At 40.9% G+C, this 22,068-nt stretch overlaps 1 protein-coding gene across 1 annotated transcript; it reads left to right on the top strand.

The window, feature by feature from the left end:
* The first annotated feature begins 1,290 nt into the window (after positions 1–1,290).
* On the top strand, positions 1,291–21,910 carry nploc4 (NPL4 homolog, ubiquitin recognition factor). The gene is made up of 17 exons (XM_085760947.1): positions 1,291–1,504; positions 3,373–3,453; positions 6,809–6,918; positions 7,676–7,927; positions 8,016–8,064; positions 8,762–8,856; positions 8,991–9,114; positions 10,193–10,372; positions 11,076–11,162; positions 12,363–12,434; positions 14,153–14,279; positions 16,252–16,412; positions 17,136–17,207; positions 18,216–18,308; positions 20,007–20,123; positions 20,793–20,895; positions 21,559–21,910. The coding sequence occupies exons 1-17, from the start codon at positions 1,490–1,492 to the stop codon at positions 21,717–21,719; spliced, it is 1,899 nt and encodes a 632-aa protein (XP_085617073.1). The 5' UTR covers positions 1,291–1,489; the 3' UTR covers positions 21,720–21,910.
* The last annotated feature ends 158 nt before the right edge of the window (positions 21,911–22,068 follow it).

Below are 22,068 nucleotides of genomic sequence, written 5' to 3'. Positions count from 1 at the left end.
TTTTTTTCAAAGAGGTCAAGTAAGGTATCAACTATTTACATATAATTTATTTAGCTAATCACATAACACGAAAAAACTGAAAAACAAAAGTGATTGATTGACTATTGACCCCTGAACATGAATGGTACCATGTTATCTGTGTCTACTTTGTTCTAATTTGATTAAAAACTGTTTTAATTAATTGTTTTAAAAACGATAAAGTTGTTATCTAAGAGTCTGGGCACATTTTTGAACATATGAGGTATTAAAAATGGTGAACATATTCTACCATTTTTAATATGAAAATGGTCATTTAGATATGAGGATTATTAACACTTTTCTATAGGTATAAAGCATAATCAGTCACTGTAAATCAATTTGTGAGTGTCTGTTTGACAAGACAGACTTGACCAAAGCAGCAAAGTAGAATAGGTATCTATCTTACATGTTATTGATTTACAATAATCATATAAAACGAAAAAACTGTGAAACAAAAGTGAAAATAAAGGCCTGGAGATGAATGATAGTTTTATTACTGACCCTTGAACCACATTGTACTAGTAAAAACAAAAACCTGAATGGCACCATGAACATTTCTGCTTTTCTCAGAAAATCAACTCCTACTTCAATGAGCAGCAGGAAGGGATCTGGCTACATTCAGAGGCTCCCAGTTCAAATTCTGTAGACCTAAGTCCCTCTGCATTTTTGAGCACGTAGTAGGCTTTGAGAGGGAACAAGCTTGTCTACAACTGTGGAGAAAATAATGTGTGTAAAGTGTAATTTGTGGCCCAGAGCAGCATGCAAAGAAAACAGTCGTCAGAGGTTTTCTCCCACTTTAGCCGATGTTGTCACTCACTCCAACCCAGAACATTTTACGCAATACACACCCATTATAAATTTGTTTTTTGTTTTTCAATCAAAAACTGTTTAAGATAAGCTGAGTAATAGCTGAACAGTTGAAAATGTGTCAATATGTTAAAGGTTGAATGAAGTCTGTTGCTGTAAGTATGCTGAAGTAGTCGAAGTTCAAAGAAGGAAATGATTTGAAGAGATTTGAGAGACTTCTCCCATTCACTCTTAATGAGAAGAAAATAGCAGAAAAAGTTAAATAGGACTTTAAAAAGTACAAATAGCATGAAAAAAAAATCAAGGCAATAATGTCCCGAAAAAGCTCCACGTTTTCATAATGGATTGTTTAAATAGCACAGACTAGACAGTTACTAAAAAAGGGAAGGAGAAAAAGAGAAAGAGAGAAAACAAAATGGGGAACCTGTGTTCAGCTGTGAAAACACCTTGTTTCCGCCGTCGCCTCTTCGCTGTGGGACCAGTGGGGAAACAGCCGGACACCAATGTCTGTAGCACCCGGTGTTTGAGTTGTGGGATGGAGTTTCGTTGACACACACACACACATACATACACACACATAGTAACGCTACGTGAATTTTTCTATTGAGTGTGTGTCTGTGTCCTAACGCGGCGACATCAGTCTGGAGGAACTGGTCCCAGCGACATGGCCGACAACATAGTGAGTATAACGGCCGCCTGTCTGTGGACATGCTAACTGTTAGCCTGGTAGCCGTTAGCCTGTTAGCCCCGCAGTGATGAGGCAGCAGAATTAGCTCGGCGGGCTAACGGCTAACTTTAGCTTAGCTGAGCTGGCTATCATCATTACGCTGCGTTCACGACAACTCGGAACTCGGATTAATCTCCCAGTTGGAAACTCCGATTTGGCGACTTCAAAGTGTTCAAAAAGACCAAAACGGAGACCAAAATAACCAAAAACATGTTTAAAACTTTGAATTTGAATAAAGTTACAAAAAAAGAAGCATTTAAAATGATGAAACAGATCGTTTACAATCTAACAGAAATGTCAACATGAATTTACTGTGTACCACAACATCAGTAGGTTTTATCTATACATATTGCATATGTCATAACGTTTTTGTGAACTAGCCTAATTCTCGGAGAAGTCGGGTTAGTTTTTTTTTTTTCTCCGACTCTTGAGGTGACATTTCTATGGTTTAATTGCACTTTTTCCAAGTAGGAGGCCGGAAAAATCCCGAGTTCCGAGTTGTCGCGAACGCAGCATTAGCACCGGGGCCCTGTTTAGCTGTTGAGCTAGCCGGCTAATCTGAGCTCTTTGGTGTTATTATTAGCCGGCGACATCCGAATAAAACAAGAGGCTTAATTTGCTAAACGAGAACACACGCACAAATTCACGTGTTAATAACAATAATCATAATAAAAATGTCTTTTAATTAACGTTTCTCAGCGTATTTAGCCCATTAGCTTAAACATTAGCAGGGATATTCTCGGTGAATGTAATAATTGAAGCCAAGGAGGTGTTGTTATGTTGTTGGTGGTGGTGTTGTTGCTGTGTTAAAAGTGGTATTTTAATTAACTGGGGGGGCCGCCATGGTGTGACAGCTTCACTTACCACTCTGCTTTTTTAATACCAACATGTTCATGTGATTAAACTTGAGCTGCTTTTGGTGTAAAGTAACGTTAGAAGCTCTGGAGCTAAATGTTAACATTACTGTTTCTGCACTGTCATCGCTGTCATAATGTCCTGACACTGACACCACTGTAAAGAGAGGGAGAGGGGGGAGAGAAGGGGGTGGTGGTGGTGGGGGGGTGAGCTCTGTTGTTGTGACTGACAGGTGTTGGGGGAGGGGGGAGAGGGGAGAGGGGGAGGTGGGGGGTCATTTTGAATGTGCACAAGCTCCATGTTATTCAGGAACTCTCCACACAGCTGAGAGCAGCAGCTTCATGTTATGCAGGGCTGCAGACTGCTCCTGAATTGGGGGCATTTTGCACATGAAATTTGAGACAGTGCAATTACATTTTTCAGCTACTTGCACACATGCAACTAGTAAATTTCTTTTTTAACACTCAAATAATCTGGTATCCGTCATTCCAGGTGTCAGGTTGAGGTGTATGAGGATCATTAATGAAAGGGAAATGTGAATATTTGCTTTGCAAGTCGATTTACGCCCCTAAATTTTCTGTTTGTGCCCCTAAAATTTTAAGTTGACTGTACGTGTGCAGTATCTTCAGTATGAACAAAGTTTATCCACATTATTCATCAGAGACACACAAACAGAGTGTGTATCCAGCTTATGGTTAAGTTGTGTTCAGCTCTGTCATTGTCTCTGGGACACGATGAGCAGATTGATCATTTAGATCAATCATTGGTGGAATGAAATGGTGGAAATGTGAATATTTGCTTTGCAAGTTGATTTACGCCCCTAAATTTTCTGTTTGTGCCCCTAAAATTTTAAGTTAGGGGGACACTGTGCTGCTAGTAAAAAAAAAAGTTAGCCTGCTGGAGCCCTGTTGTGTATGTTTGGTGTGTTGTTTCATTTGTTTTTCTTTCTCTCTTTGTTTTCTCAGATCATCAGGGTACAGTCCCCGGATGGGATGAGGAAAATCCCCTCGACCAAGAGGGAAACTGCTGCTGCTTTTCTGAAGAAGGTAAAGTGTGTGTTTGTGTAACAGTTACAGCAGGTCACACATGCATCAACTAGACATCATCAACTTCAATGGCTAAGCATTAGTGCACAATGTTGTAGTCAAGAAAGACCACCTCACCCAAGACCGAGTTGAGACCAAGACCATTTCCAAGTCCATCACTGTATCCAGCACCAGTCCTCATAATAACCATGTATCTTGATATTTACATTATTCCTCCTCAGCTCAAAAAGAAAAGACAATTTGATCTAAAATCTAAACCATATTTAACTCATTGAGTGCCAACCACGTAATTTCTCGTTTTTCGTTCCCATGCGTTGAGTGCCAAAAACGAAATTTTTCGTTTTTTGCTTTTTTTTTTAAATTATGAAAATAGACACTTTAATACACATTATATGTAAATTTGGGGACTCTACGACGAGGAGAACTGAAATAGATGACGATCAAAGTCACATGACAGCTCATGATCTGGAAGTTTTTATCATAACTCAGCTTCTGCAAACGGAGTTCTGCATGTGGATGCAGCAGCTGCTCCGCTGCTGCTCCGCTCTCACCCGCGAGGCTGCAGCAGCTGGGAGCTGAACCAGGAAGCTCTCAGCCGACTGTCCCGCCCGGTCTTCATCTGGAGCAACACCGTGTCCTCCCCAAAGTCCTCCCGCGGTAAAATCTGATGGTCTCTGGACCAAAGCAGACCGGCACCACCGACCCGTACCACAGAAGGACCACGACCACCGGCGGGACCGGTGTTCGCGAGCCGCTGTGGCCGGCAGAGCCTCACGTTCCGCGGCGAGAGGCTGTGACACGGCACGGTGCGTCTGTGTTATTGCTGTTTAGTGGCGCCCCCCCCGCCCCCGATGGTGGTTTTGTGAATAGAACAACAATTGTTGTGTATATTTATCTTATACGAGCCCTTTGATCCAGAAATGTGAGTGTCTGAAGAGCGACAGACACAAACAGAGCACCTTTCATAAAAGACGCTCTATCTCCTTTTCTAGAAAAAAAGGAGGGATTTTGGTGAAACCCAGCCATGTTTAGCTTGACTTTTCTCAGGAACGGAGGCACGTAGAAACAAACGGTTTGTGGCCATTTGAAGGATAAAGTTAAACCTTTCAAATGAGCTACAGTATGTGTTGGTGGCAATAATATAGAATACACTATGGCTCTAAAATAAAAAGTCAAATATGGTCTAATTTGCCGGTACACTTGACTAAAACTTTGGAAAGGAGCGCGGCACTCAATGAGTTAATGTAAACAAAGTTTGTATTGAACAGAAGAACACAGCACAGAACCTGCTGAAGTCTCCTGGTGACACCAAGTTGTTCACATGGTTTAACACAAGCAGATACTTTAAATTATCTGTCACTTATTGAATTACATCACAGAAACCAAAGTGAGACAGTGACACAGAGACATTTGTGGTTAAAACAAAGATGTCACTGCAGCTGCTGTCTGGACTGGTCTTCAGAAAGAAATCCAGATCTATCTATCTATCTATCTATCTATCTATCTATCTATCTATCTATCTATCTATCTATCTATCTATCTATCTATCTATCTATCTATCTATCTATCTATCTATCTATCTATCTATCTATCAAGACCGGTCTTAGTACTACAACACTAGTGCACATGCAAACAACTGTGACAACAAGGCTTGAAATGCACCAACATGTCGGTTAAAAATGTTTAATTTGCATCTAAAACCAACAATGAACAACAACATCTTTACTTTACATGAGCCAGACACAAACACAGTAGAGCAGAGTGCAGAATAAATATTGAATGAGTAATGTAGAGTGGCCTATAGTGTAATATATCACATGTTGTAAGGCACAGTGTGCACTTGGACTGGTAGATGTATAATTCATCAAAGAGCCATTATTCAACCGCTGGGTTTTATTTTAGATCTCATCTCTAATCACAGTGTTAGAAGTCGTCCGTCTCTCAGAGTACGACATGTTCTCCACTGAGTTGTTTCCGTAGAGCAGCACAACTACGGTTCTGAAGTATACATTACTGTCACAAAGTGCCCTTGTGTTTCCTCGTGTTTGTGTCGGCTCATTGTTCATTTATTCATGATGAAGCTGAAGAGCAGAAAGCACCGGAGCAGGTCAGTCCTGCACCGCCGCCGCTCTGACTCCCAGTACTGACATGTAACATGACAGGGAAACGCTCTAATGGATGCAACACCTGTCATTAAAACAGCTGAACAGGTTGTTAGTTACTCCCACACATTATGAAACAAGTTAATCAACAGCACACAGGATACATGAGAATATAGTAGGGAATTTTGTTTTTAAATATTGTGCAATGTGCATGTGTTAGCCTTTTTACATACAGAGAGTACAGGTTTTGAAAAGGCTTTAAGTTCACTTTATAATGGAAGTATGTTAATTTATAGGCTCCTACAGTATTTGTGATGCAGACTAAAAATCGAGAGAATCGGCAATATCGTAGAATCGCAATTTAAATCAAATCGACATCCAAAAAAATCGTAGAAGAATCGAATCGGGAGAAAAGCATATCGCCCCAGCCCTAGAATACAGTAGACCTGCATGTTGGTAACACATGACTGGCCTCTGTTCACACACATATTATTGTCCACAAATGAGTCTAAATCATTGAAATAGAAGCGTATATTCCAGCAGAACAGTGGTCACAGTGGGCCGTTCCTGGCAGCAGCTCATTAAAAATGCATGTGTCTGTGTGTCTGTGTGTGTGTGTGTGTGTGTGTGAAGGCAGGACGGTGTAGAGCTGCAGATCAATGAGGAGAGTAGTGTTCACTTCATTCCCTGCTGCTGATGGGTGGAGTGGAAAAACCACGGGTCTGAGCCCTGCAGCGTCTGTTTCTGCAGAATAAAAACATGCATCCAATGCTGCTCTTGTCTCTCACACACAGTGGGAACTAATGACAGAGCTTCACACTGTTTCCTGCTCCTCTACAGACACACACACACTGCGGCGGTGGTGATGGTGGTTTAGTCTTAATGCAATCAGTGTATTTACTTCCTGAATCAAAGTGCCAAGATACCTGTGTGTGCAGCTCTTGAGTCCAACAGCAGCGCCGCTCCAAAGGTCACTAATGGATTCTGGATGGAGTAAAACCTGCAGCGATGATGAGGCACAGATAAAACCAAAAAAAATCATCATTAGCGTCGTCGTCAGGCTGCAGGTTTATGGGATGTGACGTTAAATAGCTCCGTGCAGCAGCAGCAGTCAGATGTTGTCACAAGCTGTGGATGTGTCGTTGTTAATCTGCGAGACACTGAGAGGTTTCCTACTGCAGATGTTAGAGGATAATTAGCTCACTGTTGCTGCTAGTGTTACTCATTTCTAATTAGAAAACTTTTGTCCACAGGTGGCCAAAGAGTTTGGGTTCAATTCCAACGGGTTTTCTGTTTATCTGAACCGAAACAAGACGGGAGAGATCATCTCCCAGAACAAAACCCTCAGCCTGCTCAAGATCAAGTGAGTCGGAACAGATCTTCTCCATTACAGAGCAGATTTTACAGTTTCATTGTCTTTGTTTTTAAAATTTTGCTTGCAAGATAAAAAAATAATTATGTTCTTAAAGGGATAGTTCAACATTTTTGTCAAATAATCCCCATAGTCATAGCAGTAGGTTCGTTACCTTTAATTGTCGGTGCAAGCTGTTTTTAGAACGGCGGAGCAGAGCCGTGAGCTGCTCAGAGCTACGCTACGGAGGCTCATGGGATTTCTTGGTTTCCCTCATCAAATAGACAGAGTTGTTTTAGAGGGAAATACAGAGACTGTTGATGAAAAACTGTCCCTGAAGGCAACGTGCATCAGCGGTTTTGCATGAATTTCCCTCTAAAACAACTCTGTGTGGTAACGTTGTGTTATTATCTCATAGCGTGGTGAATGTGCAGCTCACAACTTGTCCAGCGTTGTGGAGTTGTTGGATTGTGTATTTGATGAGTTTGATGAGGGAAACCAAGAAATCCCATAATGAGCCTCCGTAGCGTAGCTCTGAGCAGCTCACGGCTCTGCTCCACCGTTCTAAAAACAGCTTGCACCGACAATTAAAGGTAACGAACCTACTGCTATGACTATAGGGATTATGGCAATGGGCCAATTTGCCAAAATGTTGAACTTTCCCTCTAAGTTACATATTTTTAGATGCTGTGTCTAGTGATGACTTTGTGCTTCTTGTTTTATCTCTTCGTCCATATTCTCTTCATCTCGTTCCTCTCTTCTCCTTCAGGCACGGCGACATGCTGTACCTGTTCCCGTCGGGCTCCTCCTCCTCCGGAGAGGTGATGGACACGGCCACGCCTCACACGTCGTCATCGCTACCATCTATCTCCTCATCGTCCTCTTCTTCATCTTCATCTGCTTCTTCGTCGTCCTCAATGATCCCTCGGTCCTTCTCATCGCCTCACGTCCAGGAGGACGAGATCGACCAGTATCTGGCCAAGCAAGACGGCAAAATCTACAGGAACAAAGACCCACAGCTGTAAGACAGACAGAGAGTTTTTATCTCCCACTGATTTATATTTAGATGCAGATCTCAGATCCCTGACAGCTCGTCTTCTTGTTTACAGATGTCGCCATGGTTCCCTTGGAAAATGTGTGCACTGTGTACCGTTAGAGGTAAAAACAAATCCTTCTTGTGTTTAGATTCTTCTTCGTGTTAAAGGGATAGTTCAAAATTTTTGGCAAATTGGCCCCATTGCCGTAATCCCTATAGTCATAGCAGTAGGTTCGTTACCTTTATTTGTCGGTGCAAGCTATTTTTAGAACGGTGGAGCAGAGCCGTGAGCTGCTCAGAGCTACGCTACGGAGGCTCGCGGCCGGGATTTCTTGGTTTCCCTCATCAAACTCATCAAATACACAATCCAACAACTCCACAACGCTCTGGTGGACAAGTTGTGACCTGCACATTCACCACGCTATGAGATAATAACACAACGTTACCACACAGAGTTGTTTTAGAGGGAAATACAGAGACTGCTTGATGTAAAACTGTCCCTGAAGGCAACGTGCATCAGCGGTTTTGCATGTATCTCCCTCTAAAACACCAGAGCATTGTGGAGTTGTTGGATTGTGTATTTGATGAGTTTGATGAGGGACACCAAGAAATCTCATTAGCCTCCGAAGCGTAGCTCTGAGAAGCTCACGGCTCTGCTCCGCCGTTCTAAAAATAGCTTGCACTGACAATTAAAGGTAACAAACCTACTGCTATGACTATAGGGATTATGGCAATGGGCCAATTTGTCAAAATGTTGAACTATCCCTTTAAAATCACCACTGTGACGGTTTCAGTCTCATCGTCTCTGTTCCTCCTCAGCCTTTTGATGAAGACTACCTGAACCACCTCGACCCACCAGTGAAGCACATGTCATTCCACGCATACATTCGCAAGCTGACCGGTGGAGCCGACAAGTGAGAAGTTGTTTCTTGTTTTATTTTATTTTATTTTATTTTATTTTCTTCCAGTAGAAACTCAGTGTTTCTTGTTCAGGCTCTGACACCTGAGCTTCTTCTTCCTCCTCCTCTTCCTCCTCTTCCTCGTGCAGGGGGAAGTTTGCAGCTCTAGAGAACATCAGCTGTAAGATCAAGTCGGGCTGTGAAGGCCACCCCCCCTGGCCCGAGGGGATCTGCACCAAGTGCCAGCCCAGCGCCATCACACTCAACAGACAGGTAACAGACCCAAGCACCCACACCGAGGAGGAGGAATCTTGGTTGATTTTATTTTATTTTGGTTAATTAACATAGCAACAGTAAAACGCAACATAAAAGAACAACTTTAAATTTAACTGAAAAGCTTGTAACGCCTACTCTTCTCACCTATTATCCAATTGGCAGATCACCCATTTCCTCTTAAGTGTTTTTTGCAAAGATAATTGACAAATATACAACATCATTCAACAGTTATTCCAAGCAAGAACTGAAAAACACTCACAGTCCCACATTATTTCAATTCATTCTCAAGATTGTTCCATACATGCACCACTTTTACAGAGATGGATGAACCTTTACTTTTAGTCAGAGCTTTTAATTTGTCTATTTTTTGTTATTAAACTTTTTATCAGAGGAAAAGTGTGTTACACATGTTGCTCTTCAGTAAATGTCATCAGGTCATATCAAAGTACATATTGAAAGAAATAGGTAGTGAAAGAAAAGCAGATAATTTAAAACTAGTAAACAAATACATTAACATACTAAACATTACAAAAGGACCCACTCTCTCTCCCCTCACAGTATTCCTATACAGTTTCTGATGTGGTAGGCCACTGAACTATTCAAAGAAAAAGAAGGAAATGATGATGATAACTAGAAAAATAAAAGATAGATTAAATAGAATAGGTACAACTTCAGTAGTAACTAAAAATAGACACTAATAGCTGTAATATTAGTATGTATATCCGCTCCATATGCACCTTATTGCATTCATAACTTCTCCTGCAAACAGTATCTTGAATAATAACACAAATTATAATAATAATTGTAAATTAAATAAAGATAGTTTGCTGCATACATGTCTAACTCTGACTGAGAACAGCATGATTGCTGAAGCAAAAATAGAAAACTGAACCGGATGAGTGGAGTCAAAAACTAATGGGTTTTATCCAATTACTCAGTATCTTGCCTAATAAAGTTTATCCAGATTTCCCAGAAACTTTCAGAGCTTTTAATTTTTTTTAACCATATAAATTCCTTTCAGCTCATATCTGCAGGTCTAAAGATGTTTCTGCTTCTGCTTCTGTTCCTCTCTCAGAAATACAGACACGTGGACAACATCATGTTTGAGAACCACACCATCGCCGACCGCTTCCTGGACTTCTGGAGGAAGACGGGCAGCCAGCGGATGGGATACCTGTACGGCCGGTACACGGAGCACACAGACATCCCACTGGGAATCAGAGCCGAGGTGGCCGCCATCTACGAACCCCCACAGGTCAGAGAGCCTCGACACGTCGCCTCACGTCTCTGAACGTCTCTCTCACTGATCCAGACTCTGCTACTTGTGGTTTACACTGCAAAAATTCAAAATCTTACCAAGAATATTTGTCTTATTTCTAGTCAAAATGTCATTTCTAGTCAAAATAAATCTAATTCTACTTAAAATAGGACTCATCACATTTAAAAAGTAGCTTGTTTTTAGACACTTTTTAAATTTTTTCAAGCAAATTTTAGTAGAAAAATCTGATAGTGGAGCAAGTTTTTCTTTCTTATTACAAGCACAAAAAACTTGCTTTCACTGGCAGATTTTTCTACTTATTTCAATAGAAAATTTGTTTGAAACAAGTGAAAATTATCTAAAAACAAGTTAATTTTTAGAATATTTGTCTTCTTTCTTGTCAAAATGTCTCAATTTTAGTCAAAACTAATCTCTTTCCACTTAAAATAAGACAGTTGTTGTATTAGGAAAGAAAAACTTGCTCCACTATCAGATTTTTCTACTTATTTCAAGTGAAAATCTACTTGAAAAAAGTAAAAAAAAGTGTCTAAAAACAAGCTACTTTTTAATGTGATGAGTCTTAGTTTTTACTAGAAATGAGACATTTTGACAAGAAATAAGACAAATATTCTTGGAAATATGTTGAGTTTTTGCAGTGTGGCTGGTTGCTCATCGCTCGCTGCTCTTTGCCGTGTCGCAGAACGCCACTCAGAACAGCCTGGAGATGCTGGAGGATCCCAAAGCTGCAGCGGTGGACGAGATCGCTGCCAAACTGGGCATGTGCAAGGTTGGTGTCCTCTCCTCTCCTCTTCACTCTGCTGCTGGTTCAGCTCCAACAAGGTGCTTTAAAATAAATCCTGTTTCCAGGTGGTTTATGCTGACTCACTGTGAAAACCTGGATATTTCAAGGCAGAGTTGTTGTAGTTGTTGTAGTTGTTGTGCGACGTAGAGTTTTTATTCAGCTGGGGCGTTGTTATCAACCCTTCCCGGGGACAGTTATCTGAACAGATCAGGATCAACAATGATCCGTTGCACCACTAAAACACACAACTCAACACAAACTCTCTCTTACGCAATTCTTCTCATAAACACCACAGGATCACTCTATGTCTCTTTTGCTCTATTTCTGTTTCCTTTCTCCACTCTAGCTCTGTCCGTTTTCCATCCTTTCAAAATGAAATTACGTGCATAGATAGATAGACAGACAGACAGACAGAAAGATAAAGACAGACAGAGAGGGTGGATAGAAAGAAAGAGATGGAGAGAGAGAGAGGGGTAGAAAGCAAGAAAGAAAGAGAGACTAGATAGATAGATAGATAGATAGATAGATAGATAGATAGTTAGATAGATACTTACTATAGATAGATAGATACTGTAGATAGATACTGTAGATAGATAGATACTGTAGATAGATAGATAGATAGATAGATAGATAGATAGATAGATAGATAGATAGATAGATAGATAGATAGATAGATAGATGCCTTTATTGTCCCACAGGGAAATTTTTCCTCACAGTCCGTCACATATAACACACAATGTACACCACCTGACATTGAGAGAAAAAAAATCCATATAGTAATTACGATAATATGTATAATATAGATGGAAAGCACAACTTGTCAGCTCTCGGCCGGCTTTGGAGTTGTTCTGATTGGACAAACTATGACGGAGTTATGGTGATAATACTCCACACATGGCGCCGGAGCCATCTCAGTAGGTAAAGAGTTAAATCGTGACAGTTTAACAGTTTTTCTATTGGTCTGTTAAAGTTTAACATGTCTAATGGAAAACTGGTTCAGCTTGATGGGTTTGATCTGATGGAGATATTGATCCCTTCTGTGATCAGTCTGGTGGTTTTATCTGAATCTACCGATGCTAGATGTGTCTGCTCTTCTTCTCTAGACACTGTTTTCTTTTTTTTTATATGTGGAAACGCCTTCACTGTGATGTCATCATCAGTGTGTTTTTTCTGTGTGACGTTCAGGTGGGCTGGATCTTCACAGACCTGATCTCCGAGGACACGAGGATAGGAACCGTCCGCTACTCGAGAAACCAGGTGAGGACTAGGGATGGGAATCGAAAACCGGTTCCTCTTCGGAACCGGTTCCAACTTGGATCAATTCTTGGAATCGTGTGCGTGTCTGCTTTAACGATTCCCTTATCGATTCCGTTTGGTTCAGAAACTCGCGCATTAATTGATTAATGACGTTACGTAACGTTCCGTTAAAATCAATCTTCATTATAAATGAGGGCGCTTAGTGTTTATATCCACACGTCACCGTTTGTTCTCACAAAATAAAGTTAGTGGCGTGTCTGTGTGGAGCGGAGCTGCTGACAGATGCAGCTGACAGTGACGTTTCTTCATCACTAACCTGTGAGCCAGAGCCTCCCTCCGGTCCTCCCTCCCTCACGTCGTGAGGACAGGACAACGTCTCCTGAACAGGCTACATGTCCATTCTTTCTGTTTTTCTCTCTTCATTATAACCACTTCCTTTCAGGTTTTGCTCGTAGCCACGTGAAACGGTAGCTGCGCCCTGTGTCTTTTCTCTGGCGCGCTCTCTCTCTTTCGCTCGCTCACTCGCTCACTCCGCATAAAAACGAACGTTATGAAAACAATAACCTACAGATGCGTAAAAACTATGTAATGGAAACATTGTTAAATTCCTCCTGTGAGCACAGCTGCCCCACAGCCACAGTGGTCTAGTGTTAACCTGTCCAGGCAGGTCGGTCCTGTCAACTTTTTTAATGTTAGAGCCATTTATGCAGTGTTTTCAACCTTGGGGTTGGGACCCCATGTGGGGTCGCCTGGAATTCAAATGGGATCGCCTTAAATGTCTAGTAATTGATTAAAAATAAATAAATAAATAAATAAACTAATTATTTTTCACAATCTTAAACAACTATATTCTTGATATATTCACTTTCTTGAATAAATCAAGATAAAATAAAATGCAGCATATACAAATATCTGAGCTTGCTCATCTTGAATGAGGGTCACCAGAAATTTGTGATGTCAAAAGGGGTCATGAGCCAAAAAAGGTTGGGAACCACTGCATTAATGCAAACAAACCCATTTCTCTTTTATTTCCTCACCCAATGAGAATCGATAAGAGAATCGATAAGGAATCGAATCGATAAGCAATATCGATAATGGAATCGGAATCGCTAAATTCTTATCAATACCCATCCCTAGTGAGGACGCAGCTCCCACTGCAAAAACTCAAAATCTTACCAAGAATATTTGTCTTATTTCTAGTCAAAATTTAATTTCTAGTCAAAACAAATCTCATTCTACTTAAAATAAGACTCATCACATTAAAAAGTAGCTTGTTTTTAGACACTTTTTACTTCTTTCAAGCATATTTTCACTTGAAATAAGTAGGAAAATCTGACAGTGGAGCAAGTTTTTCTTTCTTTCTTATTACAAGCACAAAAAACTTACTTTCACTGGCAGATTTTTGTACTTATTTCAAGTGAAAATTTGTTTGAAACAAGTGAAAATGATCTAAAAACAAGTTCATTTTTAGGTGATGAGTCTTATTTTGAGTGAAAAGAGATTAGTTTAGACTAGAAATGAGACATTTTGACAAGAAATAAGACAAATATTCTTGGAAAGATTTTGAGCTTTTGCAGTGCATCGCCTCCGTAACCATCTGCTCTCCTCCTCCTCCTCCTCCTCCTCCTCCTCCACTTCCTCCCCCTCCTCCTCCTCCTCTTCTTCCTCCTCCTCCTCCTCCTCCTCTTCATCATCGTCTCTCTCTCTCCTCTCACCAGGACTCTCACTACCTGAGCGCGGAGGAGTGCATCACAGCCGGATTCTTCCAGAACCGGCACTCCAACCCCTGCAGACTCTCCAGAGACGGACACTTTGGCTCCAAGTTTGTGACGGTGGTGGCGACAGGTGAGGAAATATATTCTTTAAAGGGATAGTTCACCCAAAATTGAAATTTCAATTTCCTCCGTGGCTTCTCTGAGTTACAGGGGGTCTCGGCGTAGCAGTGCATGTCCATATGACGGTTGCAAATGGATACCAACTGTCTTCATAACAAAACAAAAAAACATCCAAATACCTCCATGCTGCTCGTATGTAATGTCCGTCTTGTATTGAAGCCCCGAAATGCGAAATTGTCCCGAAAAAAATTAAATAAGTCTATATTTCAAGCTTGTTTGTAGCGGGAGCTTCTCAAAGCTCCTCTTCCCAGTTCATCCAAATTTGACGAACTGGGAAGAGGAGCTTATTTAATTTTTTTCGGGACAATTTTGCATTTCGGGGCTTCAATACAAGACGGACATTACATACGAGCAGCATGGAGGTATTTGGATGTTTTTTGGTGTGTCTTTTTGTTACAAAGACAGTTGGTATCCATTTGCAACCGTTATATGGACATGCACTGCTACGCCGAGACCCCCTGTAACTCAGAGAAGCCACGGAGGACTCTGAAACTTCTCCCAGCCCTTAGTCCACATGAGGGGGAGTAGATAATGAGTGAAATTTCAATTTTGGGTGAACTATACTTTTTTAAAAACCACGTGCTCTTCTGGATCGGTGCCGTGTTTACACTCCGCTCCGGTATAAACTCACTCCCTCCCTCCCCCCCTCCTCCTCACATTTGTTCCTCGAGCGCACAAAAGGCACAAAGCACGGTGGTGATGACCTCATGGCTTGATTTGCATTAATGAGGCTGCGGCTGCCAGAGCTGATGTCATGACGAGTGTTTCTCTTTCCCCGGAGCGAAGGCGTCGTCTGTTTGCTAATGAGCCGAAGCTTCAGATACTCAGAGAGTTCAGCAGTGATTTAACACTTTGATAATAATGTTGTGGTCGTGTTCACAACTTCTTTTATTCTGACACTGGCTTTGTGTTGTGTTTGCTGGCGAGATGAGATTTGTTTAAATGTATTCATGTTGGGTTTATGTAATTTGAGCCGTTTTTTTTTAAGAAAAGTAAGACTGAATGCTCTGAAAATGTCAAAAGAATGATAAATGTTATATAACTATCCACCTACACTGGATTTAAGTGAACTTAAAGGGATAGTTCAACATTTGGCCATAATCCCTATAGTCATAGCAGTAGGTTCGTTACCTTTATTTGTTGGTGCAAGCTATTTTTAGAACGGCAGAGCAGAGCCGTGAGCTGCTCAGAGCTACGCTACGGAGCAAATACACAATCCAACAACTCCACAACGCTCTGGTGGACAAGTTGTGAGCTGCACATTCACCACGCTATGAGATAATAACACAACGTTACCAGACAGAGTTGTTTTAGAGGAAAATTCATGCTAAACCGCTGATGCGCGTTGCCTTCAGGGACAGTTTTTCATCAACAGTCTCTGTATTTCCCTCTAAAACAACTCTGTGTGGTAACGTTGTGTTATTATTTCATAGCGTGGTGAATGTGCAGGTCACAACTTGTCCACCAGAGCGTTGTGGAGTTGTTGGATTGTGTATTTGATGAGTTTGATGAGGGAAACCAAGAAATCCCATGAGCCTCCGTAGCGTAGCTCTGAGCAGCTCACAGCTCTGCTCCGCCGTTCTAAAAACAGCTTGCACCGACAATTAAAGGTAACGAACCTACTGCTAAAACTTGAGAATTATGGCAATGAGCCAATTTGCCAAAATGTTGAGCTATCCCTTTAATGCATTTTGCCAACACTGCACAGGACATATCCTAAAAACAAAAAGCTTTTCTTCTAAATAATGTAACAGATTATGTATGTGTTGCATCGCAAAAGTGAATTTTATTTATTACGGATTTATTTTCAGTCAGATTTTTATGAAAACTGTCTAATCAATATATTTCTGGAGCTTTAAGTTTTGTCTTTGTTCCTCAAATAAAGATTTTGTGTGTGTGTGTGTGTGTGTGTGTGTGTGCAGGCGGTCCAGACAACCAGGTGCACTTTGAAGGATACCAGGTGTCCAACCAGTGCATGGCGCTGGTGCGGGACGAGTGCCTACTGCCGTGCAAAGACGCCGCCGAGCTCGGCTACGCTAAAGAGTCGAGCCCCGAGCAGTACGTACCGGACGTCTTCTTCAAGGTGAGAGGTCGTCCACTCGTCCCCACGGCAACAGCCCCACAGGGTTCTTATGGATCCTTAAAAAGTCTTAAAAGGCATTGAATTCATTAATCTAAAAACAAGGCCTTAATTGGCATTAAAATGTCTTAAATCAATTTTTCAAAAGTCTTAAAAATGTTAACACTTGGTAAGTGGTATTTTATGGTTGTAATTAGTCTCAAATCTCAAAATAATTGGCAACATTTCGACATAGAGAAGTTAGTGGCGGCCGTCAACGCTAAATTTCTCACCGCCACCAGCTCCCGAGTCAGTGTTTGTTTGTTTTTTCTGACTTTTTATGCATTTATTTTGAAAGGACAGCTGGAAAGAGACACAATCCAATGTTCATGTAGCAGTCACTTTACCTTGGATCACATAGGAAAGTGGGTAAAATTGTCCCTAACCCTATGTAATTGATGTGGTGTTTTTTTTTCTTTTTTCTGCATTTGTGTTTATTATGAAGTCGGTCTTAAATTTCATTTCAAGACGTCTTTCAAAAGTCTTAAATTTAACTTGGCTTAAGCTGTAGGAACCCTGCCCCAGCCCCCGTGCCGTGCGTCATAATAAACATATAAACACAGTGACATCATGACACTTGTAACTAATGACGGGGTTTGCTCGTTATCGTTATCGCTCGGTTCATCCAGAGGTTTGAATCCAGATGTTGAGTATTGTGTGTGTGTGTTTTTTTTTTCCTCCCGCCAGGACAAAGACAAATTTGGGAACGATGTGACGTTTCTGGCTCGGCCTCTTCCCGTGGAGTACCTCATCATAGACGTGAGTGAGACCTGTGGTTTTACACAATCAGTAACTTAGGACGTAAATGTGTCCAAAACGAAGGTTATAGCTTATAATTGATTTTAGACGCAACAAAATCCCAGCTGCAGATGGCACCATCCATGGCAAAAACTGTGGAAAAAGTTCCTTCATATAAGTATCTAGGCACCTTTTTTGATGAGAAGCTGAAATTTGATGTGAACACTGCAGACATTGTAAAGCGAGGGCAACAGAGAATCCATCTTCTCCGCAAACTGAACTCTTTTTCTGTCAGCCCCTTTATTCCGCATTGTTTTTATCAGTCTTTTATCAAAAGTCTCGGTTGTCGCTATGCCTCACCTGTCTGCAAGACAAACCGTTTTTTTAAAATCTTTTATCCCCTCTGCTATTCGCCTCTTAAATTCTTTATAATGATTTTATTCCTCTTACCATGCACATTTTATTGGTCAAACATGTGCAACTTATGTATTTATTCACTTTATTCAACTGATCCTTGACAACACTGTATTCCTTGGCATTCTATTCTATTTATTTACCTTATTTCTTATTAGATTAGATTAGATTAGATTGCCTTTATTGTCATTGAAAAAAAGAATTCAACGAAATTCACGTTGCTTCTCCGCTGTGATAACACACAACACACACAAGACAGAATAAATACAAAACATAAAACCTAGAAAAACATCATGAAATATCAGTATATAAAAGTATATATACTTTTACTTATACTTATATATATATATATAAGCTTATGGGAACATTAAAAAAAAAAGATATTGCATATTGTCCGCTGGGGTTTGCACAACCCATTGTTGCCTATCTGTTCTTTAGTCGTATATGTATTTTATTGTGTGTACTGTGTTTTTGGACCGTGCAAGCTGCTGAAATCAATTGCCCCTGGTGGTATTAATAAAGTTGTTTGAAGTTGAAGTTGAAGCACATGGTCGTGTGTTTATGCAGCATTTGTTATAATCTCTTCTTTCTTTTTTCTTTCTTTTTTTTTTAAAGATCACCACCACGTTTCCAAAGGACCCTCAGTACACCTTCTGCTCCACACAACGCTTCCCCATCGAGAACCGGGACATCCTGGGAGAGACACAAGTAGGTCGCAAGATGCATGAAACACAGCTGCAGGGTTAATAATGGGAATATAATAATAATGATAATATTAATAATATCGACCAGGTGTAATATCAGAAACACACGAGCTGCAAAATGTTTTCATGAAGGTAAAAATGCGCCGCATTGTCCAGATATTTCCAGTAAATGATAAACATGTTCCTGGAAATGAAATCCTGTATTGATAAATATCTGAATGTGCTGTAGCGTGTGGAGGGTTGTGGGTTGTGGTTAATAAAGACAGTAGAGGGAGAGAGTGTTTATCTTGGTCATGGATTGTTGAACATAGATTAGAAACAGGCAGCAGTTGCTATGGTGAAGTAGCAACGAAACAAAACAGCAGCAAAAAAAACCAAAACAAACTGTAAGTCGTCCATGAAATCCAATATCGTAATATTTACACAAGTTTAATTCAAGAAGCCGAGCCCAGAGGTTTGGTGGTGACGAAGTAAATCATGGAGGAGATGAGACTCTTCATCTTCTCTGACTCTGCAGACGAACGACAAATGATTTGAATTCATTTCACTCTTCAGATCGTCGTCACATGTTTAGAGTTGTGTAATTATTGAGGCCGTTGGAGCAGGAAGCTGTCGACCATGTGTTTCTTCTTTCTCTTCTTCCCTTTTAACAACTTTATTATCACATTAAAGACATGATACAAACATGAAACAACAGTGAAGTACAGGGAGTGCGTAATAAACATCACACAAAAAGCAGAGCTTGACAGAAAAACATAAAAATAAAGAAATACAATGTATCAGGATGCATAAAGATAAATATATGCTAAAATTAGGCCTGGATCTCAATCAAAAATTTTCATTACCAATTCCTGAACGATACTATTTTTGATACCAATTTTATAATATCAATTCTAACAAACAGAAAATTACATTACATTACACATTATGGTACAAATATTTCTGTTCCAACCAGCAGCTTTTGTAAGATAGATGGCACCCTGGCATGTGTTAATGTGCTAAAACGACATCGCAGTCACTTTATTTAGATGAATTTTGCAACCTGAAAATATGACTTAAAACCACTTTCATACATAGTTTTTGTAGTTGACACATTAAGGTTTTTAAATGTAATAAATTGGATATTCTAGTGTAAAGGGTTTCTGATTTGTTGAGAAAAATGCAGAAAGTGTTACAACTGTCTGGAGTAAAATACCGGAGTATTCTGTGTAAAGGCTTAATGGCCCCATGAAAAACAATGAAAACAAGTGGTCAAAAGAGGACGTTTGGTCGCCCTAACGCCACAACCACGTAGCGTTAACAGATCTTGATCACATTATCATTAACTTCTGGGAACCGAAACTTGGCACCGAAAGACGAGGCCATTAACGAACCGAAGTTCTTTTCTCCAAATGGAGAAAAAAAGAAAAACAAACATTTTATCTAGTGATACAGACCATAATGTTTTCCATGAGGCCGGATGTGTTGAAAGCTTTCTTGTTTCTACATATTTTACAGACAGAGTCATAAAAAGATTTGAGTTCCACAGAAAACAAAGTTTCATTTGGCGTCGTCCTATCGATGTGAAATCTACCCAACAGACTCATTTCTAACTTTCTAACTTTTAAGACTTAGACCGTACTTTAAGTTATAGTGATCAAAACTTTATAAACCCTCTGAGATGAAGTGATGTATGTGGTTCTTTTCTCTGTGTTTTCTGCAGGACTTTCACAGTTTAGCGACGTATCTGTCCCAGTGCACCACACCGCAGTTCCTGGACATCGTGTCGGACTTCCATCTGCTCCTCTTCCTCGTCACCAATGAAGTCATGCCTCTGAGAGTGAGTCCACACAGCCTCCTCCTCCTCCTCCTCCTCCTCCTCCTCCTCCTCCTCCTCCTCCTCCTCTTCCTCCTCCTCCTCTGCGTTCCCATTTGTTTTCTATTTGTCATGTTCGACGCGGCCACATTCCTCCTCGCTCTGGAAGTGTTTCCTGCTGTGAGGATGTTTTCACTCGGCCTCTCCGTCCCGTCACCGGCTTCAAAAGGAAACTTGATGAAAACATTGTTTCTGAGCGTTTGATGATAATAATAATAATAATAATGATGATAATGAGCTGCATCATGTCTCCTATAAAAGCCAGACTTGTTTTTCACTTTCTTTAAGTGGATAGATCACATGTATCTAATTATTTTATTTATAGACTGACTTTTTATCTCATTGTTTTATTTTTTTATATATTTATTTTTAACCTATATCTGTAGGAAATTTGCTCTTGGCATTTTTAATTATTTGTTTTTATTTCATGCTTTTATATTTATTTCATGAATTGCAGCACTTTCTGTCGAGTCTAATTTGTTTCTTGTTTTATGTTTTTTATGTCCTGTTCTGATTTTGATTGTTCGATTTTTGTAGCTTGTTTCGACTCTCGACTGCAAAACTAGTTTACCCTTGGGTATCAATAAAGTAACCTGAACCTGTGTGTGTGTGTTTGTGTGTGTGTGTTTGCAGGACAGCATCGGGCTGCTACTCGACGCAGTGAAGACTTCTAACGAGGACCTGGCTCAGACCTGGAAGAAGTCGGAGCAGTGGGCCACCATCGAGCAGCTGTGCAGTAAGTCACCACATCCCCCACCTCAGGCCGCGCACACATAAGATTAAATAGATAAAGATACAAACAATACAAAAAGGCCATAGGCTATAGGCAAAACCGATAGAGGGATTATCAGTCTCAATCTCATCAAATACACAATCCAACAACTCCACAACGCTCTGGTGGACAAGTTGTGACCTGCACATTCACCACGCTATGAGATAATAACACAACGTTACCACACAGAGTTGTTTTAGAGGGAAATTCATGCAAAACCGCTGATGCACGTTGCCTTCAGGGACAGTTTTTCATCAAGCAGTCTCTGCATTTCCCTCTAAAACAACTCTGTCTGGTAACGTTGTGTTATTATCTCATAGTGTGGTGAATGTGCAGGTCACAACTTGTCCACCAGAGCGTTGTGGAGTTGTTGGATTGTGTATTTGATGAGTTTGATGAGGGAAACCAAGAAATCCCATGAGCCTCCGTAGCGTAGCTCTGAGCAGCTCACGGCTCTGCTCTGCCGTTCTAAAAATAGCTTGCACCGACAATTAAAGGTAACGAACCTACTGCTATGACTATAGGGATTATGCCAATGGGCCAATTTGCCAAAATGTTGAACTATCCCTTTAAGGTAACATGATGTAACCCCCCCCTCCTCCTCCTCCTCCTCCTCTGTCGCTGCAGGTACGGTGGGGGGGCAGCCCTCCAGCTCCCAGGGCTACGGGGCCATGGGGGGGCCGTCGGCCCCGGCCTCCTCCTCCTCCATGTGGTCCTGCCTCCACTGCACCTTCATGAACCAGCCCGGCACCGAGCACTGTGAGATGTGCAGTCTGCCCCGCAGTTAGACCCCCCCTCAACCCCCCCAACACCCCCCCTCTGCCCCTCTGCCCCCCACCCACCACCCTGATCTCACACAGCCCCGCCCACCCGCCCAGCCTTCCTCTTAACTCGCCAACGACATCACTGCTACACTGCAAAAACTCTAAATCTCTCCAAGAATATTTGTCTTCTTTCTTGTCAAAATGTCTCATTTCTAGTCAAAACTAATCTCTTTCCACTTAAAATAAGACTCATCACCTAAAAATTAACTTGTTTTTAGATCATTTTCACTTGTTTCAAACTAATTTTCAATTGAAATAAGTAGAAAAATCTGCCAGTGAAAGCAAGATTTTTGTGCTTGTAATAAGAAAGAAA

This window comes from Trachurus japonicus, chromosome 19 (genome assembly GCF_045865225.1).
Source record: "Trachurus japonicus isolate A0001 chromosome 19, Traja_1.0".
Taxonomy (NCBI): Eukaryota; Metazoa; Chordata; class Actinopteri; order Carangiformes; family Carangidae; genus Trachurus; species Trachurus japonicus.
Note: the sequence above shows the minus strand (reverse complement) of the source record. Positions and strands in the feature narration are given on the sequence as shown.

What these genes read in the sequence shown, in the direction of transcription:
- nploc4 (XM_085760947.1), top strand. An exon ending in TGTGACGGTGGTGGCGACAG is followed by an intron (nt 14,280 to 16,251) that starts GTGAGGAAATAT and finishes GTGTGTGTGCAG; the next exon opens with GCGGTCCAGACAACCAGGTG. An exon ending in ACATCCTGGGAGAGACACAA is followed by an intron (nt 18,309 to 20,006) that starts GTAGGTCGCAAG and finishes TGTTTTCTGCAG; the next exon opens with GACTTTCACAGTTTAGCGAC.